Raw genomic sequence first — 23,298 nt, 5'->3', positions numbered from 1 at the left:
GAGATTTGTGTGTCACAGGCCTTCTTTCAGCTTTTTTATTATTGAAGCAATTATATCTTTGTCAGAAAAGTTTGCACAGAGATAAATAATTTCAGAAGAACAAAATATGTGGTTGGGTGGAAGCCTTTCTACCTCTATCTCCAGAGAAAAAAATAATTTCTCTCTCAGCTTTCTGTAGTACTGCACAAGCTTAAGAACTTCTCAAATGGAGATAAGAAAGTTTTAAAAAGTAAAGTTTAAAAAACAAGAAAAATATCAAGAACCTATTTCTCAAACAAGCACCCCAATTTCTATTTAAAAGCTCTGAGGACTTTAACTCAGAATCAGACCCAAGCTGACATTTCATAGATGCATTCTTGGGGGCTAAATATCATAGCTACATCTAATTGAATGAAGGTAAATGAGTCAAACAAAAACTGAAGAGTCATTTTTTATTTGGAAACAAATTAAAATAGTAAATAGTATCAGAAGTAAACCTATGCCGACCTAAATTTGAAATTTAAGCATGTAAAAAAACTGACCTCAATCAGTTTATTTCCAGCAGTTTCAGTAGTATTGTCACAGCTGGGTGAACATTTTCACATGGATTGAAAGGTTTTTCTGTAAGCAAGAGTAACTATCACAGAATGTGGTTTGGATAGGAACTAACTGTTCTATTTGGGTATCCCATTGTAACTGAACAATGGAAAGTACCTAGAAAGAATTTTAGACAGTCACTTGGATCAAAAGTCATAAATGGATGGTCAATGAGTCTTTAGTCATATTCTGTATGTCCCAATAATATATTAATTTATTTCAACATTTCATATAAAAATAAGAATTTCTAGCTTATTTTGGAAAAAAAAAAGTGGCAACACTAAGCCTGAATTCATGGATGTTGATAGATGAGAGAATTAGCAGTTTGTCCCATTAGTCAGGGCATAGTCTTTTCAGGTTGCCCAGAGTCCCTACCACTACCTATTATCTCACACTGGGACTACTTCACTGATTTATATCTCTTACCTGATCTCTATAGGCTTTTGAGTTATGGACATATGTATTAGATCCATGTTCTCATTTTGCAGATGAAAATGTGACCTATACACAGGTTGATTTATCCAAACTCTGCTTCTAGCTCTGAAACAACTCCAGCTAGAACTCAGGTCTCAAGTAATCTTTTCTGTGTTGCTTTTAAATTGGCACCAGGCAGCAATAGGCTCATTCTGTATTTCTTAGAGTCAGTTCCGAGGCACAGAAGAGATTTTAGAGGAAACACAGATAGTTCATTTTCTTGCTGTTCAATTACTTCCAAATAACTGACAGAAGAACAGATGGAATAACAAACAACAACAATAGCAAATAGATGAGGGGAACAACCAAAGATAATAATAATTGCCATTTATTGAGGATTTCGTAGTCTTACTCAAAATTCCTTACATGAACTAATTGATCCTTTCAGCAACCTTTCTATAACTATCATTATTTTTGAAGATACAAAATTGAGGGCCAGAGAGGTAAGCAACTTGCCCAAGGTCACACAGCTGTTAGAATGTAGAGAGGATTTGAGCAAGGCAATCCTAACTACCATGCTGTTCTGCTTCTGTGAACGTATCTGTGTTTACACACCTAATGCTTTTCCCTGTGCTATCGCTCTCTTTTCTCCTTGCTCCACCACACCTACTAACTTTTCTCAATATTGATGTTGGGATCTCCACTTGGGCTCTCTACTTTAAGTCTTGCCAGAAGGCACCTAAATCCCTGTCATATTTTGTTTAACTCCACTACAGGCTTATGATCGGCTCCTTTTATTTCCGTTTCATAGAGCTTTTGATAAAGTTGAACGCCAGCTGCACTGCTTGTCATAGATCCTGTGCATTTCTAAAACTCTCCTGATCTGTAAATAATAGGAAGTTTCCTGCCACTCTCACTACTATTAGACTCAGGTAATTCAGTGACTTATTTCAGAGACTGTACTAGTTATGTCTAATAGATTCAGAAACGTAAAAAGATTTTTTTCTTTCACTTATGGTGATATTAATTAGGCCATGGCTAACTCACTCCAGTCTTGGGATATAAAGTGAACAAGCTGACTGAGAGATTTCAATTTCTGTCAGATTAAACATTGTGAACAGCATTACCATGTTCATGAATTTAGATAATACATATTTATTAAGTGACTTAACAGCTGGAGTTCTCTAACTAATATGGGGGATGTGTTTGTAATATTGATTATACATCTGACTTCCCAGGAGGGGTGAGCAACAGCATTAATCAAAGGAGAGTTTAATAAACTCCTTGGGAGAAGGGTTATGGTTTCATTATTTAAAAATTCAGTGAAGACAGCTGTAGTTGAACTTTTACAGGCAATAATCCAAATGGATCATCTGGCAAAGACATGAAATTATTCCTTGTATTTTACAAATAATATGCCAATTTATTAATTTTCAAGTTCACATAAATCCTACTGAGTTCAGTTTCAGCAAGGAACTGATCTGGAGGATAACACCTCATGAATGTTGGGTTTTAATTTGAGCTGTGGTAGCTCCACTTGCAATAAGATAATTGCATATCATTTTCTGCAAATGAGAAGAGGATCTTTGGTTTTAATAAAAATAAAAGCAGCACACTTTTTACATACAAGGCAAAAGCCAAATAAACTAGAAAAGGCTAAAATATATCACAAATAAACAAATATTTTATACTATAATTAATCTATAATGAATTTCCCTCTATTAGATGTAATTGAATGCTCAGGTTCTTTTCCTTTCAAAAGTATAATAACAAGGACTAAGTGGAAGATGAATGTAAGTTCGACTAATAAGTATTTCTAGATATATGGAAGTGAAAGCCAGTTGGATTTCTCCTATGGAGAAAAATCACTCTTTTTCATTTCTACCATGCATTATAAACCCCATATGTTGCAACTTTGCTTTTATTTAAAAAAAATAGAATTGTTTCCAGAATGAGGGTATTGTAGAGGGTTATAGTATACCGTAGAGATTTGAAGTCAAATCAAGATTACAATGCACATAATTCTTGCTTGGTTTAAATGGTATAGATAATTGGTACATGTGCAAGGTGCAAGACATGGGAGTCTTAAAAGGGAAATATCTCTCCTTCCAGGGTTATCTAGAGTCATTTAGGGTTACTTCTGTTATAAAATTTTAAAAGGTTTCAAAGTCTCAAGAAGTTTAGCAGAAGAACTATTTGGAGCTTTTTCGGCAGTATTCTAGGGCCACAGTCCACGTCAGAGTCGCAAGAGTAAAGGTCATTTCACAAGTGATTTATCAAGTTTCAATACTTACAAATGATGAGTTCTTTTACTAAATGATCACATTCAAAATTTTCCCTATAATAATGTAATTTTCACTCTCATTCCAATTTACTGTCTTGAGAGGAAAAAGATGGAAGGTATGAGGAATTCATATAACCACTTATAGAAGTGTGCTCTGGTTGTGAATATCATCCATCATCGATGGACCACAGGAAAATGGGTTGGGACCAGTATTGTAAGGTTTGTCTTGAGGTCCTTGCTTCTTCCAAACAACGTGAATGCTGGTAGCTACATTTGACATAGCATCTGGCATATGTGTTCTTCCTGACTTGCTGTCAGCTGTGAAAAGCTGTCTTCTCTATGGTACTCCAGGAATGTAGCTATTTATCTTGATATGAAGAGGAAGAACTATGCTGATGAACAAAGATAGAATGTCAGTCCTACTCCTTGTTCTTTACTTTATCTAAGAATATGGAGGGCTTTTAAGGTGATCAGGAAGTGAACTAGGTTAATGGAAGAACAGAGACAGAATCTGTCTTTTGGAGAACTACAGTCTCAGATCAGTTGGACTTTGGGCAAGAGTATCATGACAAAGGCACATTTTGCATGATATATGTTGAGGATGAAACTTACCATTAATAAACAGTCCACATTTTGAATATTAAAAAAAAAAAGGCACACTTTGAATCTTTATGAATATCTGCAGATGTAGAGAAGGGGAACCTGCGCTGGAATGAGTACAATATATTATTTTACCAGTTCATTACAGTCCTTGACTCTTTTAAAAAATAGTTTAATATTCAAAATATTCACTTCTTTTAAAGTAATTTCCCTATTCTAGGAAAATTAGAATTTAGAGTATTTAAAAATACAGAATAAATTGACAAGCTTTCTGATTCAGATTTGTAATGGCTTCTAGAGATGTTCTAATTCCGGATTCATTTTTAAAGTGGAGGAGGATTGGGGCACCTGGGTGGCTCAGTTGGTTAGGCATCCAACTTTGGCTCAGGTCATGATCTTGTGGCTTGTGGGTTTGAGCCCCGTGTCAGGCTCTGTGCTGACAGCTCGCTCAGAGCCTGGAGCTTGCTCTGGATTCTGTCTCCCTTTCTCTCTGCCTCTCCCCTGCTCACACTCTGTCTCTGTCTCTCTCAAAAATAAATAAACATTAAAGTAGAGGAGGATAAGTCTCAGAGAGGTGGATAGACTGCAATATTTTACAGTTAGTGTGAGCAGGTTAACCCTGAGTCTCCAATTCCAGGAAAATGCTCTTCCTTTCCATTGTCCTGCCTTTCCTAGTTGACACAATTTAATGATGCTAACACTTTACTCACTTACATATAAAGTTCTAAATTAGTAAATATGATTAGTGAGTAAATGCCAAATATATGTTTTAATTTTGTTATCAGAACAAAGGCTGACTACCTAGATTTAAATTTCCTGGTATCATTCATATTTCAGTCTACCAAAATAAATGAAATGTTACTATGAAATCTATTATAACAGCAACCTCAGTGCCTTTGAAAGAAGATATGCATATTTCCTAACTAGCTTGAAAGGGTAATCTCCAAAGGCAAGCTATTTCAAGTTTAAGGAAACACAGTATAAACAACCCATGGTGGTTACTATAATTTAATTTCAAAGCAAAGGTTGAAGAAGAGTGTACAAATCTTGATTTCTTAAAGTCAGCACTGGTGTTACTACACAAAGCATGTTCACAAACCTCTCCAATTTATCTCATGTGACCTGTGAGGTTATGTGCTTCATAATTAGGTGGAAGAAATTTTAAAGCAATAAGAAAATGCATTTCTTGAATAAAACATGTACTTCAAAATAGAGTTTTACAGTAACAAATAATGCAAAACATCATTATATATGATGAATAACAAAATATTATTATTATAGAAATCCATGATGACACAGTATAGGATAGTGGTTAAAAGCATGAACTTTGGAGTCAGATAGATATGGGTTCAAATCTCAGCTCTGTCACTTACTGTAGTTACTTACAATACTCTCACCTACTGAAGTGAATTTGAGAGTGTTACTTTACCTGAGCCTCAGCTTCCTGAAAAGTAGATTGAAGCTTGAGATTCCTACCTCATATTTGGTTGTAAGAGTTAAATTAAGTAATATAAGTACTATGGTAAATCATCTGTATCTGGAACACATATGAAACTTGAGATGCTAAGGCATGAGTATCTCATTGGAAGACCTATGATTCCTTGTTATTATTTGATTCTTCACCTTCCTGGTTATTGTTATACTAGGATAAGCTTTTTGTTTCTGCTTCAGAATTTGACTCTATATTTAAAAAAAAAAAAAAAAAAAAACTCAGGGCAGCCTGTATTGAAAACTACATGTTACATAAATCAGACACTATCCTTGTGCTTTAATATTCAAATGACTGTATTTATCACCCCATCCCCTGTCTTGTAGCTCATAGTACAAAAAGATAATTCTTTTGAGCTATTTAAATAAGTTACAGGAATGGGTACAAAGAAAGTAAAATGGTCAGTTTATATTGATAATGTTTGTTAGAAGGTGAAAGAGTGCTAGTTTTGGTGGAACATTTTTTCAATCATTTGTCACGTTTAGGGAATGTGAGGCATTGTTTTTGCTAGTAAGGCATATTGAAATTTGGCACTTGAATAGAAGAAAAAACTAAGAGAAAACTCACCTAAGGGGGTTAGATCTATCATTCTTTCTTTTTCAGTAAAGTGCATTTTTGTATTAAAACTTAACCCTGGATTTTGAGGTAGGAAGGTGAGTTCACACCTGAGCACCACCACCTATTGACTGTAACCATAAGTATGTCACGGTTTTACAGTTTACTCATTTGTAAAATGGGTATCCTGCTTAATTAGTCCTGCCTACATAGTAGTTTTATCTTGAGAATTAAATGTGTTTATGTATATGAAAACAACATGTTAGAGAAACATCAAGGATTTAATGATTAGACAGACTTGGGTTTAATTCTCAATTACAAAGTATGTAACCTCTAGCAAGTTCCTTAACTTTTCAACATCAATTTCTTTCTCTACAATAGGGATAATAATGTCTGTTAGACAAGATTATCATCAGGATTTCATCATATCATGTGAAGAATTTCCAATGAAGTCCTTGTCTGGTACTTCTTTATCAGTATGATATTTTGTTTATGAGGTTAATAATAAATATTTATTGGTCATGTAAATGAAGTATTTATTTAAATTTAGTTCACATACATTTAAATTTAGTGGGTTAAAATATAAAATTATCTAGATAAAAAAACCAAAGGTGACTGGTTAAATGTCCATCCAGAGAACAGAATACGCTATAGGCATTATTAATATCATTATTATCATGGAAAAATATTTCCCATATATTGTTAGGTAGTGAAGGACATAAAGCAACACATATAGACTGCTCAATTTTTCAAATAAAAATTACTTGGAAAATTTTTGAAAAAAATACATTTAAAAAGTGTAATGAAACTATGGGTAAGTTTTATTTTCTCTTTTTGTGTGACTGTACTTTCTAATATACGTACAAAAATGTTTCATGCATATAACATGCATTAATAAAATGTTGCATGTAAATTATAAGAATAAAGAAACTGACCTCCTTCAGCTGAACAGATAACCACAATCTGACTGAAAGGTCCATCTCCTTTATTGTTATAAACTCCAACCTTCACTTCAAAGGGAGTAAGAGGAGGAACACTTTCATCCCGATAAATGAATTTTGAAGCTTCAGAGGATGTCACCATTTTTTCCTTCCAGCCACGTGTTCCATTGGGCCTGAAAGCTACAATATAGCCAAAGCCTTCCCCATTCTGAAACTCTTCAGATACTGGCTAAAGAAGAAAAGTTCAGTTAATTATCAGTAAAATAATTGACTCAAAAAGCCATTTCTACCAAACTTCATTTTTTTTTTTTCAAATTATGGATAACCAGAGAAAAGAAGACTTTCAAATCTCTAATGATCCCCTGGAAGCCAATATATAGCACAATCACTTGACAGTCTTTGGAAACTTAAAAGGGGTTAAAAGCAAAAGATAAAAACTTAACTAATATCAGTTGATATTTAAGAGGAGTATCAAGGATACTGAAAACTCTTGAAGTGAAACAAATTTAAACCAGTTTGTCATGTATATGAAATTAACGTTCCATACTAGAATGCAACATGTTGGGGAAAATTGTCATATGGTCTGGTGGTCTGAAAAATCTGGTTGTTGGTAATGCTCTGCAGAGCCCATTGCACAGAAAAGATAGGAGATGTTAACATAAGAAGTTTTTTTTTTAATTCTTAATGTTTATTTATTTTTGAGAGACAGAGAGAGACAGAGTGTGAGCAGGGCAGGGGCAGAGAGCGAGGGAGACGCAGAATCCAAAGCAGGCTCCAGGCCCTGAGCTGTTGGCACAGAGCCCAATGTGGGGCTCGAACTCACAAGCAGTGAGATCATGACCTGAGCCGAAGTCGGACGCTTAACTGACTGAGCCACCCAGGCGCCCCTGTAAGAAGTTTTTGTTTTTTTTTTTTTATAGTGTTTTCTTTTTCGTTTGTTTTTGGGCTTATTAATGTGAAGACATTACAAAATAGTATTTGTTCAAATAACTCTTACTATATGCTTACATATAAAACGGACATAAACTGTACACTATAGAAAGGAGTAATTGTGATTGACTAGTTAGTCAAAGGAGCAGTTACTACACTGCCTACCTAATGCTTGATACATAGTAGATACCCAATAAATACTTGACAACATTTTTTTCTTTTGAGTTTTGATTTAAGGGAAAAGTGTATAGAGTAAAGGAAAAGAGACAAAGCCTATTATATCAAAATACTGAATGTTTATATCTCCCCAAAATTCATATGATGAAATCCTAATCCCCAATGCAATGGTATTAAGAGGTAGGGGCTTTTGGTAGGTTATCAAGTTATGAGGGCAGAGACATATGTAGGGGAATAGTGCTTTATAAAGGAAACTCCAGAGAGTTCTTTAGCTCCTCTGTTATGTGAGGGTAAAGTGAGAAAGTGGCCATCTATTAACCAGACAGCAGGCTCTCACTAGACTGAAATCTGTTGGTGACTTGATCCTAAATTTCCAGGCTCCAGAACTGTGAGAAATAAATTTCTGGCATGTATAAGTCACCCCCAGTCTTTGGTATGCTTCTTTTCGCAGCTGGGTCTGAGACACAAAGCTGATAAGGATGAGAATTCTACTTAAAGAGATTTGATCTCAGTGAAGTTCAGGTATTGGGAAGTTAATTCCTGTGCAGAAATCTAAAATAAGAAATAAATTTTTACTGAGGAAGAAGGGGATGGACAGGATAACAGGACAGAGGATATGCTCATGGAGATTACTTTGTGGGAAATGTTTTTCTGTACATTTTATCATTGCTTTTAGAGACTATCAGGTATTTGTCCAGTTTGTTCCAGTAGACATTTCCATTTACTTTACATTTTCATATTCTAAAGAACAGTTCTGTGACCTATATAGTTATGTTTGATAATGAGGTAATCTAGCATCAATAAAAGGATAGTAGCTTCACAGGAAATAAATGTATCTCTCACACCCCCTCTTCCCTGCTTCCTTTATAGAAGAAAATTCAGAGATCATATAGTGAGGGAGACAAGAGAACAAAATCAAAGTCCTAATTTCACTACTTATCAGGAAAAGTAGTGTGCCTCAGTTTCATAATTTTTAAAATGAAGAAAAATTATTATCCTTATTAATAGGGTTATTATCCTTACTAGCCAAGGCACTGTTCCACAAATTCAGTGGCAGTCATTTTCTTCTTCCCCAATGGTTTTAGTAAGTGTACTATTTGTGAAATAGTTAAATGTCAAACTAAGCCAAACAAACATCTGAAGTAGTTTATGGAAGGATGTGTTTTAATTATCCAAACTTTATTCTGAGATAGCTATATTACAGGAAGACATACTTCTTTAGTTTTGGAGAAAAGTCAACTGGGGCTGGATATGAAATGAGACAGGTTCACGTTGGCAATATTCATCTGAGAAATATATGATCAAAGTGTTTCTTAACCTCATTCAAACCAAAATTCTTCAGTTTCTCTGTACCAAGTACAGAACATATATGTAGCCTTGTTTTCTAAGGAATCAACAAGTTTTGATATCTGAGTACAGACTTTCTTACCTCCCAGGCTATGACTAACTCATGCCTTCTTCCACTTCTTCCACTTACATTGGTGGGTGCTGTCTTTGGAACTGTGGATTAAAAATAGGCCAGAGTGAGGACAATAAATAGATGTTTAATTTGAGAGTTCTTGTAAGAATATATTTTGACACTACTCATGTTCTGAAAAATCCCAAAACAAACAATTAAAATTTGAAGTTAGAATGGTCATATTCCATATTAATTAAAACAAAATGTCTGTGACAGATACCCTGATTTCAAATCTATGTGGGAGAGTTTTATATATATTTTTCATGGCCATACAGTGCATTACCAAACTAATCCTATTGTAAACGTTCTGTGGTAGTAAGATTGAGATCGTAATTAACACTATAGTTAAGGACATCTACTAATGGTTAAATTTCATTCTAAAAATTCTCTCCTTTCTAATGATGTGACTCTCCTGTGGTCTCAGGGCTTGAAGAGCTCCTAGAAAGTAAACAGGTTGTCTTATTACTGCTTTACCAGAACCCACAGGAAGCTCCAATTTAAGGAAATGTGGCAACAGTTCCATAGACTGAGAACCTATTTAAATAAATAAACATTAAAAAAAACTATCAAGAGTGAATCTCTCTGTAAATTGTATAACTACCCGATGAAATTTTTTCAAATGAATAACTATTAAAAGAATAAATGTCTCAAAGGAATAAATTTCTCCTTCACTGCACCAAACCACAAAACCTGCAGTTGAAAGGGAACATTTTCAAATGAAGAACTGTTAAATGAAAAAAACTATTAAAAGAAATCGTTTTGTAAGCTATGAGCCCGCATTAAAAATTTTACACTTCAGCATTGCCTTTATATCCTTGCATATAGTTTTTAAATGATATCGATAAACTCATAAACAATAAATTCACTCTCATATATTACCTACTTGGATGAAAGGTTATTAATTACTGGTAGATATTCATACAGCATTTTATGTACAGGAAAAACTGATGCAGAATTTATATTCCACTAGAAAGGAAAAAAAAGGAGGTGGGAGAGAATAGTCTGTGAATATATAATTGGCTCCACTGAATAAAGACTTTTATTCACCAGGGTTTAAATTTCAGTATCTTTGGGCACTTTTCTCCATGAACATGAGTCCTCATCTTGCTCATGCACAAGTAGAAGGATATATACAGCAGCAGTTACCAATCTTTCTTTCACAGTGACATATATATTAAAAATATTCATATGTGGAGTTCACTGTCATGAATTCCCTGAGAATTAAATGGAATTGGATACCCCTTTGTCTCTCATTCAAGAAATCACAAAATATTCAACTGAGAAAAAATGATGGTATCAAAGCAATAACTGTGATATGTACTAATTTATATAAAGAGCAAGCAAATCATTTATTAATTTGAGTTTTTATTAGTAGTCATAGTTATTGCTAAATATAGCAACCTATGACATATCTGTTTTGACACCAGGTCCCCAAGACACTGTTATATAGTCCTAGTTCTAAATTTATCTTCTAGTCCATGGCATAGGGTAAGGCACACAGGAGTGGAGCTGGGTTAACTGTATGCATAAAAGAACAGGGATCTAAGGTTCCAAATATCCCCTCAGTGGCTAATCTCAGAGTTATGAATGTTGTGATCATCAATGCAAGTCAAATAAATAGATAAGCAAATTATTTTGTTGACACAATGTTACTATGGCTTCTCATAGTACCATTTGTAAAAAATGAATGAACACACACACACACACACACTTCATATTCATTTTTGACAACAAACAGTTAAATAATATTATGAGTATTATCTACCAGAGATATTTACTTTGTCTATTACATTGGAATCACTAAAGTTATGCCCTAAACTTAGGATTTTGAATCCTCTTCCTTGAGGATACTTTCCCTATAATCATGGATTTTGTGGAAATAATAGGCACTGAATATTCTTTTCCATTTTATTCAGCTATCAAACATCACCCAAAAGGAGGATGTTTGTAACCTTTAGCTTAGAGCTGGAGAGTAGTCTGTAGGTTCTCCAGTAAACATCTCTTGAAAGTCATTTAAAAGATACGAGTAGAATAAAACACAAGTGACTATTCTATCCTTTCTTCTGAAGCCTTGGTAATATTGTTCCACAGTCCATTAATGCTTTTATTTTTTAGAAAATACATTTATATTTTTCAAATATTTTAACTTTGTAATTAAAAAAAGAAAAACAAACTAATAAAATATTTGGTGAAAATTTCTACTTTGAGGAAATGGGAAAGCAATATAACACCTTCTATGATGTGACTTGTTTTTCTGTGGGTAATTTCATCATCAAATTACCCATAAATGATCCATATTGGAAAATTTCTTTTATTATTTGAAATCAATCTTTGAAGTTTTCCTATTACTGCTAAATTCTTTTCAAGAGAAGATAGCCCATATCAATTTAATATAAAGAGTAAGATCCTGCTCTTTCTCATTTGATCTCCAATTTTAACGTATAATAAATGACACAAAGAAGGTATTATGGTTCACTGTGTTAATAATATGTGTCTAGGGGCACCTGGGTGGCTCAGTCAGTGAAGCATCTGACTTCAGCTCAGGTCATGATCTTGTGGTTCTTGGGTTTGAGTCCCATGTTGGGCTCTGTGCTGACAGCTCAGAGCCTGGAGCCTGCTTCAGATTCTGTGTCTCCTCCTCTCTCTGCCCCTCCCTTGCTCATGCACTCTCTCTCTCTCTCAAAAATAAACATTAAAAAATTTTAATGGTATATGTCTATAAAATCAACTGTTCTTAATTTAAAAATCTCACTAGCTATAATAGTAACTACTCATAGAAAAGTTAAGTCTTCAAACACATAGCAACATCCTAAGTGTCCATCCTAAGATGAATAGATAAATAGAATACACATGCTTGAATATTATTTTGCCAGAAATGAAGGCATTATGCCAAGTGAAATAAGCCAGACAGGGAAATACTGTATGATCTCACTTATGTGTGGAATCTAAAAAAAATGGGGTTGCTAGAAACAGAATAGATTTGATGGTTGCCAAAGGTGGAGAATGGTGGGTGGGAAAAATGGGTGAAGGTGGTCAAGAGGTAAAAATTTCCAGTTATAAAATAAAATGTTCTGGGCATGTAATATATGGGATGGTGACTATAATTAACAATATTGTGTACTTCAAAGTTGCTGAAAGATCTTAAAAATCCTTATTACAAGGAAAAAAATTGTAACTATGTGAGGTGATGGATGCTAAATAAACTTACTCATTATGTTGTAACTTTAAACTAATACAGTGTTATATGCCAATTATATCTCAATAAAACCAAAAAAGAAAACACACAAAAAAGAAATATTAAGGCTTTAATAGCTAGGCATCAGACATTGTATTTTGTTGTCAAGATCCCAGTGTTTTCATTGGGTACTCTAATTCTAATGGTTTAAATTTCCTAATTGTATACAGATGATCAGTGGAACCTATGCTCATTCATTTCCTTTTGAAGTTGGTGAGACACAGTCATCACTTCAGTCAACACTTTGGAGTCCATTTATTTTAATTATATCCTTTTATTTACAAAAAAACATATTCATGGTATGTAGAGATTTGACTCAATCTTTCAGAGCCCTTGTGGTATCAAGTTCCATAATTCTTGTTAGAAGTATAAAATTAATATCTAATAAATGCTTTCACTGAGTGGAGAGAAATATGTATTTGTTGAAAAATTAAATACATTTTCAATATGGTTAACAAAAACCTGGTTTAGAATTAAGCAGCTAGATGCTTTTATCCCTTGTTTTGCTACTGATAAATGTCATGAGCTTATTGGATTAGAGAATCAAGTTTACATGCATGGTTAATGGGTTCAACTCTAATTCTTCTGTTTTTATCTGAGCAATGCTGTTCCATAAATGGATAATGTAATTAATACTTTTCTCACAAGCTGAAAATGCTTTGCTGTTTTAGTGCCTTATTTGGCATGTTGAAATATAGACTATTGTCACTTTTCAACTTATACATTAGAATATTGTTATAAACACTCAAAGAGACCAAAATATAGTACTTTAATTTAAGCATGCATGACTTTAGGCATGAATCTCCAAGAACTCTTTATAAGTGTAATACTTTGAAAAAGTCAGTAGTTTGTAAAAGTCAATCATGCTAATATCATGCTTTAATTCACGTTAAACTAAACAAAAGAAGATAATATAAAATCATTTACCAATCTTCTTTTTTCCTGAAAACTTTCTAATATTTATTACAGTAGATGTTTACATAGCCTATTAAATGATACAGCTCTATTAGAGATCTGGGAGAGGCTATATAATTTAAGAGCTTAATGGTAATCCAGCAACTGATTTGAAAACCAAGATACAGAAGAATAGAAAGAAGGAAGGGACATTGTTTATAAGATAATGGTGGGAGTCAAGAGGGAAATTAAAAAAAAAAAAATACCTACCTGAATTGAAGTATGTAGCACACAAATATTTCAGTTAACTCAAAATCATTTAAGTTTACTTGATAAAAAGAGTTAAATTTAAATAGTTTCTAAAACCAAAAAGTACTAGTGGTGTATCCTAAAGAGTTCAAATAATGCTTTTACTCCTATCACTAGGATAGATAAGGTGTGTGCACAAATTGAAATACATTTTTGTGGGAATGAGAAAGATCTGGGTGTGGATCTCAAGCTTAGCATTCTAGTTGATTAGTTGAAAATATTTCTTAACTTTTTGTCCTTCAGCTGCTTCACAGAGATAATAATAGTACCTACACTTTAAGGTTTTTTTCATAATTATTTACCATAGTACCTGGAACTATATTTATAAATACTATGTAATGTTATTATCTACTTAGATTTCAAAAAGAGAAAATGGTGAAGTGTTCTATGATAAACAGTAAAAGTTTAGCATTGAGTCTATACATATATAATCTCAAAAGAAATTATTCTTTTGGAAATCTGGATAATATTGTTTTGATAGTACCATGGGAATGATGCTTTCAAATTTGTTTGAACTTGGAAATGTAGGCAAGATGCTATTTTTTATTTACAAAAGAGGATATTTTAGAAAATGTAAGATTTCTCTGATTTATGAACCTTCTCATAAATGGCAATAGTCAAAAGCACAGTAGGTTAATATATACAATAAATGATGTTTACCTCAACTCATATTCTCTTAGCTTTATTTATATGGCTCCCCAAGGAAGTAGAAGCAGAGGATGGGTAAAATAATCTTTAAAAGAGATTTGTTGATGTATGTGGTAGAAAGAGGATATTGAAAATGCAAGAGGAAGAAGGAAATGGGGGGGGGGAAGATAACTTGAAATCACTATCTTTGGTGAAGGGTTAGAATTCCAGCTTTACTTCTTAAGTGGTGACCTTGTACAAGTTTTTAAAACTTTCTACTTCTGTTTTCTCATCTGTAAAATGGGGATAAACACTTCTTGCTTTAGAGGGTTGATATGACAATGAAATGATATAATAAAGGACATGTACTTAGCATAGAGCTTGAACATGGTTCATGATTTATGACTGGTATATAGTATTATGGGGACTAGGAAGATATGAAAAGTCATACTTGAGTGTCTCATATTTACTCCTGGGTTGATAACCTTTCATCACTCTTTTATCTTTCATGTTCAAGTCTTCTACAACTCTTCCATCATTTTGCTATTAATCAGAAAAGCACATGCCCCAGGGCATGTGGGTGGCTCAGTAGATTAAATATCTGACTCTTGATTTTAGATCAGGTCATGATCTGATGGTTTGTGAGATTGAGCCCTGCATAGGGTTCTGTGCTGATGGTGCAGAGCCTGCTTGGGATTCTTTCTCCTCTCTCTGCCCCTCCTCTGTCTCTCTCTCTCTCTCTCTCTCTCTCTCTCTCAAAATAAATAAACATTTAAAAAAAAGCGCATGCCTAAAAATTAGCCATATTTCTTTTATAAAGGCTTTTGCTAAAATTACTTACTATCTCTGCTTGCAAAGTGCCTCTGAAAATGGAGACCTATTTCTTGAATATATTTTGTAGAAAAAACTTGCCTAGGCCAAAGTAGCTTCATTAGTTAAAAATACTGTCTGCTTCATTTAATAGTATTTTCTTTTAGACTTTCTTAATTACTTCAACTAAATGCTTAATTTTTTAATAAATCTTTTTTTAGAAACATATACTAGAGAGACATTTGTGAACCCTACGACGTTTTGTCTTTTCTCTGCACACATCAATGCCTGACAACAGTAGATTTTCTAATTGTCTCTTATAAGTAATTCTGTCCAAGTCCCATTTGGTCTGGTCTTCAAAGCCCCATTAAATGCCATTTACAAGGCCAATACACATAACCCTAGAGAAAACCAATACAAAAATATTAATTTTATTGTGTTTATTCCATAATTTGTGAACTCAATGAAATTTCCTAAGTAATTATCATGAACAAGAACTGTGAAGGTATAAATAGGAACAAAGCAAGATCCTTTCAGAAGTAGGAAGGTAATGGACATTGAAAGAACTTTTAATAGGAAATTAAATGAGTCTTCTGGACTTGGGATGAGTCAAATGTAACCTCAATTGTTAAAGTGAGATTGGCCATAGAAAATCACAGAATTGCTAAGAATCAGAGAAACGAAATTTTATGATCTTTTTCTGTTACCCTCCAGCATATATATATATATATATATATATATATATATATATATATGATTTTAGCACAAGGAAGGTTTTGGAAAAAATATTGTCAGTTTAGTAGAAAAATGTGTTGTGGCATCTCCTTACATCCTTAGCTGTCAATAGAAGGGAAATGGGAATGTTGTTTCCCTCTCAAGCTAAGTGAGAAGAGGAGGAAATCACTGCTACAGAGTACAGATGCTTACATCTCACATCCTGGCTGAATGCTGTCAAGCTTCAGACTTTTGCAATATGGCCCAGTCTGATGCTATTTCACCAGAGTGGAGACCAAAATAGCTCTTTAGAACATCAAGTTTGGCAGCTCAGGAATGTGATTACAGGGGGCCAAGTGGACACTATGGAAGGTAAGTTTGATTAGGCTGGCTGGGATCACTCCCAAGTAAACTTCCTGCTAGAGGATAGGATAGTCTCCAAAGAACTCAGTGCATCTTATAAGAGAAAGAAGCAGCATGTGGACAAATGCTGTTACACATTGCACTCAACACCCATTTGAGTACTACACCCATGTGAAAACTACCTAAGTAGTTTTCCTCCTTCTTCTTATCTTGCCTATAAAGTGACTGGAGCAGCAGCTGGAAGGTGAGGGAAGAAGTGGAAAGAAAGAAAAGACAAATGAGCTCTTGGTTCAAGCCTATTCTGGGAAAGAACAAGAGAAAGCATGGACTGGATGTGAGATTAAAGTTTTTATTTAAATTAAAATGGAAGTTTTTAATACCTGAAAGTGATACTTCCATAATATCTAAAAGTGCCTTGGATGTATATAGTTGGGGCTGAAGTCAGAGATTAGAGGAAGCATAATGGAGAAAATAAAATTATTTTATGTTAAAATTACACAGAGTTCAGTCTGTTAGTAAACCAATTACATAACTATGATGCAGTGCAGAAAATCCTAAGACTAGGAAAGATTTTCATCTGATTGTCTACTTGACACTCAGATTTATCTGGCCAAGCATTTACCTATTAAATGTAGAAAAAATATTTTGCTTTCTGTGGCCAGAAATATGTGTGTGTCCTTTTCCATTTCAGAGCCAAGAAAGAATGGCAGGTCAGAATACAATGTGCTAAGCAACTGGAAAACTATATGAATGTGAAACAAATTTTTTAAGCAAGTTCTTTAATTTGACACTTCTCTTTTTCTGCTCCTTTTGTCTATGCTATAAGAAACAAAGAAAATGGCCATATACTGGTACAATTTCACAATCCACTTATAGACTGGTATCTGGCTAGATAACAAATGCAGCATGGGAAGCTAGACAGGGGTAGAGATGGAGATTTAGAGGAGAGGCATCATGTGTACTGTGCACCACATTCTGAAAGGCTCCCTTGATTCCTAAGCCATCAGGTGGGCTGAGTGGCCAGACTTGATGGTGCAGTCTGTGGCAGAGACTTCTCAATAGGAGGGCATCTTGGAGGAGCCAGATATAAGCTAAGAAAGTGGATGATACTTATTGTATCAATAGACATACATTTAACCTGAAAATATTTCCTAAATGTGAAAAAAGTGACTAATGCATAATTACTATTGTTAAAACTTCCATTGAACAAAGTAATAACTCATTTACATTGATGATGATGATGATGATGATGATGATGATGATAAGTGGCTAATATTAAGCATTTACCATGTGCCAGGCACTATGTTAAGCTCTTTACATGCATTATATTATTTAATATAAAGAGCCAATGGAGTAGGTTGTGATTGTCTCCATTTTATAAGTGGGAAAATTGAGCCTTGAGCAATTTATATATCTTATCTATTTCACTGCTAATAAACAGCAGATAACATTAATACAGATCTGCCTAATTCTAAAACTCAAATTTTTAATTACAGGTTGAAGATAGAATCTTCTTTTCTTTCTTTCCTTCTTTCTTTCCTTCTTTCTTTCTTTCTTTCTTTCTTTCTTTCTTTCTTTCTCAATCTCTGTTATTTCATCATAAATTTGTTTTTGATGTTTATTTATTTTTGAGAAAGAGAGAGAGAGACAGAGTGCAAGTGGGGAGGGACAGAGAGAGAAAGAGACACAGAATCCAGAGTAAGCTCCTGGCTCTGAGCCGTCAACACAGAGCCCGAGTAGGGCTTGAACTCAGGAACCATGAGATCATGACCTGAGCTGAAGTCAGACACCCAGGTGCTCTTCTGTTATTTCATTATTTGAAATAAAGAACTGCAGATATTGAGATTTATACAAAGAGCTTTGCTAATAATAAACATTTTATACTACAGAGAAAACCAAACCTTTCTAAATAATAGATTACATAGTTAACTCTATCTTATGTCCTTTTCATTTATATTCAACAATTAGTGTTATAAATGCATAAATTATGGAATATTAAAGTTCAATTAAATAAGAAAATTGCTGTTGTATTCATTTTTACATATTTTTCCATTTCTACTGTAGTGTATGTTTTACATTCACTTCCTAAAATGTGATTTTTTTTCTCTTGTGTTCTCTTTTTAAATGATAGAGAAAGCATTTCCTTTACCCAACCCAAAATAATACATGAGTTTGATGATAGTAACACATTTCCAAAATAAAACAGAATTATATCTATCTGCCTATCTATCTATAATCTATTTATCTATCATCTATTTATCTATCTACTTACCTATCATCTATCTACATATATCATCTACAAAAACTTGTATGAAAATTATACTATAAATAAATAAATACAAATGTGCATTAAAGTAAAAAACATATGTATATTACTATTTTGATATTCTAATAATAAGCCAGATTGACCCAATTTATCTTATATTTATTGACTGTTAAGAGTATTTTGATGAGTCTAAAATTCAAAATATATCTTAGAGGAAACTGCAAAGAAAAAAAAATTTTTTTTTGGTGTGTGGGAAAGAAACAATCCCAAGGTAAACATGCTTTAGTAAACCTGCATTGGGATTTAGAATATTAAAGTAACTAGGATACTTTTAAAGGAACATAAAACTTTCAACTCAATATCTTGAATGTGAGACCTTTCTCTTTCTCAAGACCTTCTCTTTCTCAAGTAGCTCTGTTGATTTTCAGAGATTACTTGGTCCGTTAGAACAGGATCATCTTTTAAAATGCAGAGCATGTACTTAAAAGAGGCAGAGTATGTCAGTTGAGAGGGCATCTCAGGATATTTGTGTCCCTTTTAATCTGTGCTGCCTGATAAAACAGACACAAAACTCAACACTTGGTTCAGCATCATTAGTAGTTTTAGCCCTGTGTGGTACCAAAGTACAAGAAGCATTAAGTAGACTGTACAAGCCTTCCTCAACTAACTTTCAAAGGGGTGCATTGCATGCAGTTTTCATGCTATTTCTTTTCTCTTCCATGAGATTTTAACAGACTAAATAAAGTATGCCATGTATATAGAACTAATGATAAAATGGAAAGGCTTGAGTTATATGATTGAGGTAGCTGCAGGAAGAGATGAGGGTCAGGTCTTTCAGAATGTATCATCTGAATGCAATTTAGCTTGAAAAATAAAAGTGCTTTTGCTGAAGTGTTTTTAAATTGTACAAGGAGATTTATACTATAAAAGTCTAAAAGGATTATTCATCTGAAACAGATTATTTATTTTCAAAATGAATATTTATAGAGAACCTCTGAATTAGGCAGTAATCTTTGCCTTTGTTTAAACACAATTAACAATATGCAAAATAAGGCAGTTTTTTTAGAAAATATGTGAGCATAAGTACTAATATTGGCAGTCATTTCAATATCTACATAGTGACTGCATAAAATGAGAAATGAGTAACCTGTTATACTCTTAATTAGTGAACACCTGTACACAATGAAAGCATGGCTGATTTATGAATGCATGAAAATCTAACCAGGCAATTGATGTTCAATTTAAAATTCAAACTATTGAAAAAATAGCAGAAAAAAAAAACAACTTGTACTAGGCAAATCACAAAAGCAGAAAAGTTGGATTTTCTGTGAATGAATCTTTTCCAATATATTTAGGCTACTTTATCTTTTATTTTCTTGATTGCTTAATTTTTATATAGAAATAATTTGAATAACTTTTGTATAGCTATTCCTACTTAGTGCAATAAATTAACCATTTGGTATTTTTGTCTTTTTTTCATGTGAAGAAAATAGGGGCATGTGAAGGAAATAGAAGGAATATTTCCTTTAATCTGTCAACAAAAACATACAGAGTACCAGTGCCAAAATATTGTCTTAGGTGCTGAAGATATAACACTAAAACATTATACAAAAATCCTCATCCTCAGTGCACTGACATTCTAATGATTGAGATTAATATATTATCAGAGTGTAAAAATATTAAAATTATTTGTTTTTTTCCTCCTTGTATCTGAAATTTACCCCTTTTTCTGTTTTCGGAATGGTCTCATCAGCATTATTCACATCTGTGTTTGCCTAAGCTAGTGCCCTACTAGACATTTTTTAGTAGACAATTTTATAGGACATAAGAGATAAGTCCTTAAAAGAGATAAGTCCTTGGGGCGCCTGGGTGGCGCAGTCAGTTAGGCATCCGACTTCAGCCAGGTCACGATCTCGCGGTCCGTGGGTTCGAGCCCCACGTCGGGCTCTGGGCTGATGGCTCGGAGCCTGGAGCCTGTTTCCGATTCTGTGTCTCACTCTTTCTCTGCCCCTCCCCCGTTCATGCTCTGTCTCTCTCTGTCCCAAAAATAAATAAAAAACGTTGAAAAAAAATTAAAAAAAAAAAGAGATAAGTCCTTATTGATAAGTCAATAAAACTTCGTTCAAAGTAATAAAAACTTTATGAAAGTTTTTTTCTTTATTTTTTTTCTTTTTCCAGATTTTGGGCTAGATATTTAAATTTTGTTTTTTTAATATTTTTAATTGTTTTAAAGTTTATTTTTGAGAGAGAGCATGCCCGCCCAAGTTGGAGAGGGGCAGAGAAAGAGGAAGAGAATCCTAAGCAGGCTCCATTCTGTCAGCACAGAGCCCTATGCGGGGCTCAAACCCTGTAAGCCATGAGATCATGACTTGAGCTGAAATGGAGAGTTGGATGCTTAATCAGCTGAGCCACCCAGGTGTCCCTAAAATTTGTTTTTAAATAAAATTGCTAATTCCTCTATGTGACCATTAAAAACATTTTAGAGATAATTCATTCCAAAAGACCAGAAGAATGCTGTGTTTTCTGTCAGGAAGGAGATGGATATTTATTGTACACATAGGTGTCAAGGGGGCAGCAAGTCAACTTAAGATGATGTTTGCCTTTGCAGAGTATAATTTATGACATGTAGGTGGTGAAGGGCAATATAGAGTTCTAAGAAAGTACACTGAAATTAAAGTTTACTGTTAACTACTGGAGAAAAAGAGGTGGGCATATCTATTCTGAATTTTATGGATTTGCTATATCAAATGAGTACATAATTAGAAAAAGAAATTAACTGCTTCAATTTCATGGTAACTTGAAGATGAGTGCTAGGGTTGGGAGGAAATTGAAGCATCTAGATGCATTTGCAGAAACAAGAAGAAAAAGATCTGAAAACAAATAAAATGAAATAATTATTTTAAAGGAAATAATTTTATGATGTCTAGGTAAATGAATCCAGAAAAAAAATTATACTAAAGCAAGCAATCATGGTTGATTCAACTTGCTTTCAAAGTGATTAGCACATGCTAAATTGAATTCTGATTCTCCAAAATTCTTACCTGCTTCATTTGTACGGATCATTCGAGATGGAGTGCTTGGATCTCCAGTCCCAATTGGATTGGTAGCCACCACTCTAAATTCATATTCCACCCAGGGGTTAAGGTCCACTGCCATGGCTGACTCCATGTCACCTGTTATGATTTCTGGGACTATGGAGAGGAAAGAGATTTCATGGCATTAGGAGGACTCAGAAACAGTTACAAATGGCGATCAAGGATATCACAGGTATAACAGAATCAGTAAACTGATGCATAATTCCTTATTACACAAGGTCATGGTGTCATCTCTGGTCTCATTAGTAAAATGAAAATCAATCTTTAGGAAGTAAGCACTTGTCCATATCAAAGATTGTTGTAGTTAATTAGAATTCTTTCATTTCATGTTTATACATAAATGCTGTAACATAACTTGCCATTATCTACACTAAAAATCATTTTGTCAACCTCTCAGCCTCAAATAAGAGGCTTACTAGTGCTATAATTTAAGCAAATAGTTCTTAAATTTCTAGGGAAATTTCTTGAGCAGTTTGCGTCTCTCAGTTCTGGCAAGCATGCTTAACCACTTGGCAGTTCAAAGCTGCAAACCCCTCTAATTTAAAAACAGGTTTGTGGAATCTAAGCAGAAGCTCTGCACTCTTCTTGGAATGATTTTTGTGCTAAAGTTTGATTTTATTGAAACACAAAATTGTCAATACAATTATCATGGAGTAAAATACTTTTTACTTAGTATATATGCTATATTTGGGACTGCTTTTCTTGTTCATTCAGCTCTGCTGTCTAGGAAATATTTCGGGAAGAACATTTGTCACAGGTGTGGAAATAGGGAAATAGGAGAACCTTCCTTAGGATATGCAAAGATCCTCTGGATTTATGTCAATACTGGATTTCTGTGTAAGCGTGTTAAGATGGGGGAGGCTCTTGATTTGATGACTGTTCAATTTTACTATGACAATATGGAATTTGGATTTTACATGAAAATATCTTTTGAAATGTGTCAAGAGAATGTTAACAAATAATCAGTTCTGTGAAAGGTGAATGATCAGAGCATTGGCAGTGTGGGCTGCCTGACAAACTTTATATTACTGCAAAGCTGAATTTTTTTGAGGCAGTGAAATGAAGACCTGGAGAAAAGTCTGCCTGACTGCACTGGCAGCTGAGCAACATCCTTGGAGTCTAAGACATAGGGGAAAAAAGGCCACTGCTCAGTTCATAGCTTGGTGAAATGCTGCCTGCCAAATATAACATGGGAAGATTTCTCCAGACACTTAGCCCTCCCTATCTCCTAGCCTACACTGTATCATCAATACTTGCTTTGATCCATCAAAGACTTACCTCACTGTTTCATTTACTTCTGTTTACGTCAGTCACCTCAAGCAACTCTAGACATCTAAGTCATCCCTCATCCTTTTTATTCTAATCCCCATAGAATTCTGCGCATATCCTTTTCTGCCCTAGTTCCCCTCCTTCTCTACTCTGTCAAATCTGTTTAGTGTGACCTCTGGAATTCATAATCCTTTATTAGCAAAATCTCCTGTATATAATTTTCCTTCCTGAACATCCTTCCAACTTTTACTTTAATATAATCCTGAATCCCCAGTAAGGAAACTTTATGCC

At 34.0% G+C, this 23,298-nt stretch overlaps 1 protein-coding gene across 2 annotated transcripts in view; it reads right to left on the bottom strand.

The window, feature by feature from the left end:
• Positions 1-23,298, bottom strand: part of CNTN5 (contactin 5) — a 1,357,742-nt gene that overhangs the window by 57,760 nt on the left and 1,276,684 nt on the right. For both annotated transcript variants that reach the window (XM_053900236.1, XM_053900234.1), the window contains 3 exons: positions 21,685-21,834; positions 9,396-9,466; positions 6,854-7,088 (listed from right to left, as the gene is read on the bottom strand). In XM_053900236.1, the coding sequence (XP_053756211.1) occupies positions 6,854-7,088; positions 9,396-9,466; positions 21,685-21,834 (456 nt within the window). The remainder of the gene's footprint in view (positions 1-6,853; positions 7,089-9,395; positions 9,467-21,684; positions 21,835-23,298) is intronic.

The sequence above is a fragment of the Panthera pardus genome, unplaced genomic scaffold (assembly GCF_024362965.1).
Source record: "Panthera pardus isolate Hobbes unplaced genomic scaffold, ASM2436296v1 HiC_scaffold_12, whole genome shotgun sequence".
Lineage (NCBI taxonomy): Eukaryota > Metazoa > Chordata > Mammalia > Carnivora > Felidae > Panthera > Panthera pardus.
Note: the sequence above shows the minus strand (reverse complement) of the source record. Positions and strands in the feature narration are given on the sequence as shown.